This window comes from Phlebotomus papatasi, chromosome 3, assembly GCF_024763615.1.
Source record: "Phlebotomus papatasi isolate M1 chromosome 3, Ppap_2.1, whole genome shotgun sequence".
Lineage (NCBI taxonomy): Eukaryota > Metazoa > Arthropoda > Insecta > Diptera > Psychodidae > Phlebotomus > Phlebotomus papatasi.
In genome coordinates this window covers 33,879,865-33,888,897 of record NC_077224.1, presented here as the reverse complement: position 1 = coordinate 33,888,897, position 9,033 = coordinate 33,879,865, and the positions used below count along the sequence as shown (strand labels likewise).

The 9,033-nt window shown below is 35.2% G+C and overlaps 2 protein-coding genes across 2 annotated transcripts; one reads left to right on the top strand and one right to left on the bottom strand.

The window, feature by feature from the left end:
* Positions 1-158: 158 nt before the first annotated feature.
* On the bottom strand, positions 159-1,232 carry LOC129805380 (probable tRNA(His) guanylyltransferase). Its single transcript, XM_055853262.1, has 2 exons — positions 946-1,232; positions 159-883 (listed from the first exon to the last, which is right to left on the bottom strand). The coding sequence occupies exons 1-2, from the start codon at positions 1,127-1,129 to the stop codon at positions 195-197; spliced, it is 873 nt and encodes a 290-aa protein (XP_055709237.1). The 5' UTR covers positions 1,130-1,232; the 3' UTR covers positions 159-194.
* Positions 1,200-5,994, top strand: LOC129805378 (aspartate aminotransferase, mitochondrial-like). The gene is made up of 5 exons (XM_055853260.1): positions 1,200-1,352; positions 4,233-4,416; positions 4,481-4,991; positions 5,084-5,330; positions 5,388-5,994. Exons 2-5 carry the CDS (start codon positions 4,349-4,351, stop codon positions 5,834-5,836), a joined length of 1,275 nt encoding a protein of 424 aa, XP_055709235.1. The 5' UTR covers positions 1,200-1,352; positions 4,233-4,348; the 3' UTR covers positions 5,837-5,994.
* Positions 5,995-9,033: the final 3,039 nt, after the last annotated feature.

The following is a 9,033-nucleotide window of genomic DNA, read 5'->3' as shown; positions in this document are numbered from 1 at the left end:
CGCTCCATAAAAGAAAAATTGTGTACTTCCCCATGTCCCCAGGACAGTGTCTCGGGGCTCTTTTCATTTGATTTGATATGATTGTGGGTCAAGGAGAGGATGCCCTGTTTCAGAAAACATTTAAATGCAATTGTATTGAGACAAGATAAAAATAACGATTTATATATAAAGAGAAAAAAAAGATGGTTTATTTGTCAGTTTTCTCGGCCGGAAATCTGCAGCTTCATGAGATCGGGCAGATCGTGACTTTTTACGTGGAATACATCACCACCTGAACCCTTTGTATCAAGGAGTTCCCAGTTCTCTGTCCAGAAATTCTCTCGGATGATATCGACATACTGTGGAACGATCAGTTGGCGCTTCAAGTCAATTTTTTCAGCATGAACACGCTTCCTCAGTAGCACTGTGCCCTTCCGGAAGATGGCTGGCAGATTGTTGTAGTTGATTCCAAAATGCTGGAAGAGTAGTTCGTGCTTGTCTGAAGACACCGTGCCACGGAGTTTGGCTTCAGCTTCGGAATTTGTCAGTCCATCGCGCAAGACGAGGCACCAAAAGGCTGTGTTGTAGAGATTGTTGATGTGGACATCAGCCTGACGCCAGCACAAGTAATCCTTGAGATTCTCATCACTAGGATATACCACGATTCTCCCATCGAAAGCTGGAGCGTATTGAAGTCGATCCGGAAAGAACCGGTTCCAGTTTAGAACGTATGATGAGGTGAAGAGACTTGTGACCATTGACATAATCTTTGCAGATCGTCTCTTGTAGATGTCTGTACTCTTACGGAAGACAAAAGAATACTCATCACTCTGTCCGTACCCAATAACAACGTCCTTAAACTCCTGCATTACAGACACTGCTGCACAGTTCATCAGATCGAGTGCTGGAACAAAGAGAAATTCTTCTGTGACTCTCTAATCATAAAATCCAATCCTCAATTCTTACCCCGGACATCATTGGGCTTATCAAAATTGTGAACTGTGGCAAATTTGTGGAATCCTTTTCCATCCACCCGGACAACGATCCAAGTATTAGGCAGTATTTTGTCATCAAGCTCAAATTGCTTGACATACTCGTATCGACTACAAGCCATTCTATATGTGGAAAACGTACGACGCACTATATTCATAAAATCAAAAGGAAAATTGAGAAAATTCGCAAGTTATTTCTCCCGAATACCATACCATTACATTTAAGGTTATGTTTTGATTCTTCCACTAGCATGCAAGTTGCAACTGTACCAATAAAGGCCTATTCGAATTTTTGAAAAAATTTAACGTCGCCCAAAAAATAAGAAATTTTGAATAAAACGAAGGTAAAAAGGGACAGATAATCCTAACCGGCTTATGTAGGTGAGATTCTTAATGTGAGCCAACTCGAAATGTACGCAAATTTGATTTAGAGCTGAAGTTGGGGAACGCCATTCAGTTTTATATTAAATCAAATTCGTGAAATTATACAAATTTTGTATTTAACACTAGTAACTAAAAGTGTCACGGAGGGACCAAGTGGCAGCCGCTGCCATTTATCGAATTTTACATAATATTTTGATATTTTTACTTATATTTATTTAGTCAGTTCTTTTCTGGTGTCTGAATCAGAAATTTCATCTCCTTGGGTACTGTTTCTAAAGATTTTTAACAATTCGATGTTTTCATCTTTATCAGAATCATGGAGTAAGGCCAGCTTCAGACTAGAGGTTTAGCCCAGTTCCCGAATGTCTCAAAACCTTAAATTGCGAGCAATTTAATTTCTTTTTGAGAGCCTAATAGGTCCTTTGTCTTTAATTATCCAATCTTTTATTAAATTTTTCCAAAAAATCGTAATTAATAAAAAATTAGAGTAGTTAAGCCATATAGCTAAACCTTAGGTCTGAAGCCCGTATAAGGGAAACGGGTCTGCCTTTGAATGCGGCAGCCATTTGAATGTTTCAATTTTCCTCTTATTTTTCAAAGCAAAAATTCTACTTTATGAACAATAGTTAATACTATTGACTATTTTATATTAACTTCTTTCAATAAAGTGAATTTTTAGCTTTGGGAAATAAGAGAAAAATTGAAGCATTCAAAAACTGACGCATTCAAAGGCATGTGTGACATGCCCTATAATTCTTCTCAATCATTTGCAAAAACACTTTCAATTTGTCCTTTTAAGGCTTTTATACAATAACAATCAGGAAAATTACATCTACAGAACGTCAAACTCCCATATAAAATGCATATGGCAGCAACTGCCACTTGGTCCTTCCGAGTGCAGTTTTTTTTTTTTGTTTTTGTAATATATTTACATTAATATTTAATTTTTATTAAGAATTTTATAATTTAAAAATAGCCAGATAAATTCTTCACGCATTCAATCAGAGGCCTCCAGTAAAAATGATATATTTTTCACTATAAAAAATTAAATTGAAAACTAAATTGGCAGCGGCTGCCACTAGAGGGTCCTTCCAAGTGTTAAACCAAAATATCAAGAATTTGGATGGACTGGCAGAAAAGCGATATATGGGTGAAATGTAGACCAAAATGTTCTCTATAATTTTGCCGTAGAACATGATCTCATCGAAAGTGTTCATTTGATGAACTTCAACTATATCAAAGAATTGTTGTATTTTGTGACACTTTCCATTTAAAACATTTTAAGTGTCTTGGTCGAGTAGAAGCAGTCAAATTGGTATCTTTGTTGTTTTCTAAGCCATATTATGGAAAAAGTCCATTTTTTTCACACTTAAACGGCAAAATCGGACAGACGGCGTAGTCTGAGCGGAAAATTATGTATGGACGAAATATAGAGACAAATATCCTCTACAATTATGTCGAAGTAATCATCAAAATCGGTTCAGCGACAGTCGAGATAATTGAGGTTATGTGACATTGAAATTCGTTTTTTGACTGTAGCGCCCCTGATGTTGGTCCCACGAAGTTCAAATGTTCTAGAAAGTTGTAGCATTTGGTGAGATCTTTCGTTTAAGCCCTCACTCATCAAAATCGGTCAAATATAACCGGAGATATGATTTTTTGAATTTCGTGAACTTTGACCCCTCATATCTCCGGTTCTATTATAACCACAGCGCACTTACGCACCATTTTGGAAACGTCATTGACTATACTACAACACTCTAAAATTTGATTAACTTGCACAATGCCGTTTTTTAGAAAAATGAGTTTGAATTTTGACGCTATCGCAGCGCCACCTGTGGTGACTTTTTGAACTTCCATCTGAAAGTGCTCATCGAGACGAAACCAAAAACCTAAAATTTAGTTTAAAATGTTAATTAGAACCGGAGATAGAGGCCGGTCAATATTCGAACTTTGCCCCTTATAGCTCGGGTCAGGGGTTATGAATCAACTTAGGTATTTTTTTGTTTGATAGATATAATCAGCGGCTATAACATACTAAAATTTCAGCCCGATGCACAATCGAATTTTGAGTTATTTAACTTAGAAAATTGAAAAATCTTCTTTTTAAAAATAGCGCCCCTAGCGGTGGTTTTATGAGCTTTCGATGTTAGAAGGGGAAGTGGAATTTCACGAGAACTTTCCGAAACGCCCCCACTTTTTAAATTCTGACAATTAGAACATGAGTTATGGCCATTTTAAGAAATTTTTTTTGGACCCTTAAAGCTCGGGTCAAGGGGGTCGGGGGTCCATAAGTTTTGTATTGATCGAAAGCTCTAATACCCAGCTATAACATACTAAAATTTGAAGGCGATCGATGCCATAGGGACGGAGCCATTGAGAAAACAAAAAAGGGGGTATTCAAAATGGTGGAAGGAAGTGGGGGATGGGGGGTCTATGCACCAAGTTGCAATTTTCATACGATATATAACCTTTGCCGAAAACCGCAAGTCGATATATCTCTTTTAGTTTAGGAGCTTTTTATCTCCAAAGACCGGACAGACGGACGGACGGGAATGTAACTTAGCCCCCCATATATTCGTGATCAGGAAGTGTCAAAACACGTTTTGCAAAAGTTTGAGTTCGATCGGACGACATGAAATTTTGTTAGGATTATAGTAAGTGAGATTATTAAGAACCTCACCTAATACGACAATTGCTAATATGTATTTTTGATTCTCATGTTGTCCACCAAATTCTCTTATCAGATTGATTTTCACAAAAAGTTCCTCTTCAATTCGTATACCTTTAGAGAGCACTATGAATGAGACAATAACTCATCAGATTGGATACCGGTGTCCAATTCACTGATTAGAATCTTATCATACCTTTTTTCAGCTTGGAGAATAAATAAAAATGAAAATTACGCCAATAAGTGAAGAGATAAAACATTTCTGCGATTGTTTTTGTATCAATAATACTGTCTATCGTCAGTTTTACTGGATTTTCTCAAGATGATAGTCACAAATTCTCCACAATTTCTGCGATGTGCCAAAATTTCTTCTACCATCCTGCGATTGAGGTAATTATGAAGCTTTTCATTAATTAAATTCTTCACCTGATTGTCTTAATTCTGCTTATTAAAGCTCTTCCTGGTGGTCAGATGTGAAATTAGCTCCTCCTGATCCAATTTTTGGGAAAATTGATGCCTTTGCTCGCGACAGAAATCCTCGAAAAGTGAATTTAGGCATTGGGATTTACCGAGATGATGATGGACAGCCCTACATTTTGCCAAGTATTGCGAAAGCAGAGCAACGAGTGGTTGAAAAGAAACTCGACAAGGAGTACCTTCCTCACACGGGTTGTCCTAATTTTACTAAATTAGCCACTGAATTAGCTTTTGGTGAAGATAATCCTATCTTGAAGAATGGAAGATATGCTACTTTTCAGAGTATTAGTGGTACTGGAGCTCTACGCCTTACAGGAATGTTTCTAAAGAATTTTTTTCCTGGTCATAAGGAAATCTATCTACCGGATCCTTCATGGGGAAATCATGAGAATATCTTCAGAAATTCAGGATTGAAAATTAATTCTTACAAATATTTCGCACCAGGATGTTTCACTTTCAATGAGGAGGTTGTTTATGATTCTATCAATGTGAGTTTTAAGATATCGCTTACAGCCTTCAAAACACACAACTATTTACCAAGACAATCCTTTTTTGATTAATTATAATATTACAATTTCAGAAAATCCCAGAGAAATCTCTCCTTCTGTTTCATGCCTGTGGCCACAATCCCACAGGAATTGATCCTTCACCCGAACAATGGAAAGAACTCTCTAAACTGGTAAAGAGAAGGAAACTTCTCCCTGTATTTGATCTTGTGTACATGGGCTTTGCGAGTGGAGACATAGACCGAGATGCTTTTGGAATAAGACAATTCGCAACGGATGAGCATGAATTTATCGTGACACAGAGTTTTGCAAAAAATATGGGTAATCTTATCTCAGTATATTTTTTGCTTCTCTCAATTGAAATAATTTTTTTCAAAGGTCTTTACGGCGAGAGAGTAGGAGCTGTAACATTTATCACCAAGACTCCGGATCATACATCACAAATTTTATCTCAAGTCGAGGGATTCGTTAAGGGACTATACTGGAGTCCACCAAATCATGGCATTAGGATTGCCACGGAAATCCTGAGTGATAGAGAATTATGTGCTGAATGGAGAGCAGATGTAAAGAAAATGACGGAGAGATTAACAACTGCTCGACATTCTCTGAGGCAACAACTGGAGAAATGGGGTTCATCTCGCGATTGGAAGCATATTACAGATCATGTTGGATGGTTCACATACTCCGGATTGAATTCCTTAGAGTGTGAATGTCTTACAAATAAATACAGCGTGCACATCACAAAAGACGGAAGAATGGCTCTCACTGGTGTTAATCCTGGAAATGTGGAGTACTTAGCATTTGCTATTCGAGAAGTTACGAATTAAATAACAAATAAGTCTCAAAATAGTTTTGTCCATGAATTAATACGTTTCTAAAGGATTTTCAGAGATTTTCTGTAAAGTTCGGGGATTTCAGAAGCATCATAGACAAAATAACTGATTTTGTGACACAGTTCCAGTCCATAAGTAAAATAATAATCCGTCTAGTGAATTTGAAGTTTTTTTTAATAAAAAATATAAGCTTCCTAAAAGAAACATCAACTGATTTAAATTTTAAAAAACAATCTACAGAAGTTTTGAGATTGCAACTCTTCTACAAAATTGAATTCAAAAAAATCTAGGATGGAGGGTAGGTAAAATAACTTAATTTTAATTCATAACCTGCTCCAAAAGGGAATTTTTCACAACTCCATATATTGTGGAATAAACACATATTGGCACTTTAAGAACTTTGTGACTACCTACTCATTAATGTTCCTATTTAGAAAATTTTTGTTTTTCTTTTTACATTGAATTAATCACCTTATTTATCTGGCAAGGGGGAAGTGGGGCAGATTTGAAATTCGGATTTTACTCCTATGTTTAAGTAGAACTGAGACATATCATAATGTAATTTAGCTTCTCAATCCGTGAAGCTAAATTATATCACAATAAGGCTCAATTTTATTTAAAAATAGGTGAAGGATCCAAATTTTAGGTGTCCCACTTCCCTCTATCAATCTGTATAATCTACTTTTCTCAAAATGTTCGAAAAAATAAGAAAAAAAATTTGATCATGACCTAATGACATTTAGCAGTTTCGGTATCTAAACGTCTTTGAAACTTTTCTATACATTTTTAAAGTTCTTATTTTACAGAAGAATTAGGAAAATTAATCAGGGAAGACTGTCAAGGCATCTAAGATGTCTGTGCCTGAATTTTTAAGAATCACTTCTTTTTCAATAAAACAAATTGATGTAAATTGTGTATGAAACTAAAATTTAGTTATTATTTTAATTCCTTATAAATGTAACAATAACAAGTTTTTTTTTTATTTAGACAAAATAGAAAAAAAGTATATTCGTGTGATCTTATACTTTTACAGAGGAGTTACAGGAAAAAGTAGATTAAAGAAAAGAACGTCATATTACTTGTATTATATAAACAATTTGTTTTAAACAAATTTCAATATTTTGATGAAACTGCCAATCAGGGATTCCTGTCGAGCAGACATTCCTTCCGTCTTAGGATAAAGAATTTTTCTTAAGAAACACAGTTTCGTATGTTATTAATATATCATTTATGTCACGATTCTATTATGAGATAATTTGTGCTGGGGGGAAGTGGGGCACCTTTGAAATTGGAATTTTTCACCTATTAATAAAATTTATTAAAATTTTATTAAAATTATTAAAATATTTAATAAAATTGAGCCTTATCATAATAAAATTTAACTTCTCAATCTCTTTGTGCACCTAAATTATATCGCGATAAGGCTCAATTTTATTCAAAAATAGGTTAAAAATCCCAATTTCAAAGGTGCCCCACTTTCAAAGGTGCCCCATTTCCCCCTATACTTTCAGCTTTTGAAACTATTTTATCATACTTACGCATTGAATATCTTCTAGTTAACACTACTTTTAAATTAATTATAGCAAAATTGTGGGCAAAAAACTCAATAATTGGGCACGATGATTTTAAGTTTTTTTCTGGTAACTTTTGCAGGAATATCTTAATCAACATAAAATTTTGTGGGGATATAGATCTAAGGTTTCTGCATCCTATGATACCATCCTTTTAAACTATTGTAAGTAGACTTACAATAGTCTTCTTCGGAACCGACGATTTCCATCATTTTCCACTAAGTCGTCTCTTGGCTTAAGTCGTAAGTGTGTCTAGGGCATAAGAGAGGTAATAGGTCTAACTGGAGTTACTATCCTAGTCGATCATCGGAAGCAGGTTCATATCCCCTTATATTTCAATATGTAAATAAATTTTGGTGTGTTTTTCTCTACTAGACTACAGTACAGTATCATTTATATAATGCATAATGCCCTAGACACACTTACGACTAAAGTCCAGATATGACTAAGCTCGTTCATAGCCAAGTCAGTTCCTGACTGACACACTATAAACGAACTTTAACATTTTCTAGTGCTCACAAAACATAACTTTCGTGGGTTTTTATGCAAATATTTCTATTGAAATGCACTAGTACAACCTTTGAAAATGAAACTGCTTTTAAATTTACTTCACAATTCACGTATAACAACAAGAATTATTCACCAGAATCGCCTAAGTTGGCTTAAGTCGCGAGTTATGTGGCTTCAACCTCACAAATAATTGTAAGTAACAATAATTTTTGGACGTGTACTGAGACATGAATTTACAAATACAGTAGACTCTCTCAAATTCGGGCATATGGGACCGAAATGTCAGCCGAATTAGACAGAAATTCGGGCGACAAACTTTTTGAAATGAAACGATTTTTTATTCATTTTCATACACATATTGAGTTTACACACTCATATATATCGTAAATTGCATGAAAATCCCTCAATAATGCAAAATCACATCAAAACTAAGACAAACCATGCCAAATTTAAGCATATTTGATTCATTTGATAATCATAATCAAACTTGAAAAATGACAACATGAGACAAACCAAATGTAACCGCTGCCCGAATTAAAAAGTATCCCGATCTTAAAAGAGCCGAATTAGCGAGAGTCTACTGTAGTTTCATTTTCAGAGGAGTATTAGTGCATTTCCGTAGAAATATCTGCATAAAAACCCACGAAAGTTATGTTTTGTGAGTTGCAGAAAATCTTAAGCCTCGTTCGTATAGTGTGTCAGGAACTGACTTGGCTATGAACTAGCTTAGTCGTCTCTAGACTTTAGTCGTAAGTGTGTCTAGGGCATAAGTTCAGGGAGATAAATAATCGAATTATCGGCAATAGCTGTGAAATTTCTAATAAAAGACTGACTAACATAGTAACCGTTAAAAACTAAACAATTTAATTTCAAATTTGAGCTCGGAAAAAGCCTATTCGCGAGATTGACGAAAATTCTCCGTCATTTATTGCAAACCCCCTGGTGGCAAGACAAATAAATTCACGCCACAGTCTACACCTAGTGGCGTGTTGGGAAAATACTCAGATGTGTGGCGCAACTGGTGGCAATTCGTGTAAACTTGCTTTTATTTTGTTTTAAACAATTTTTCAATAAATTATTTATGAATTTGGATAAAAAAGTGCTCATTGT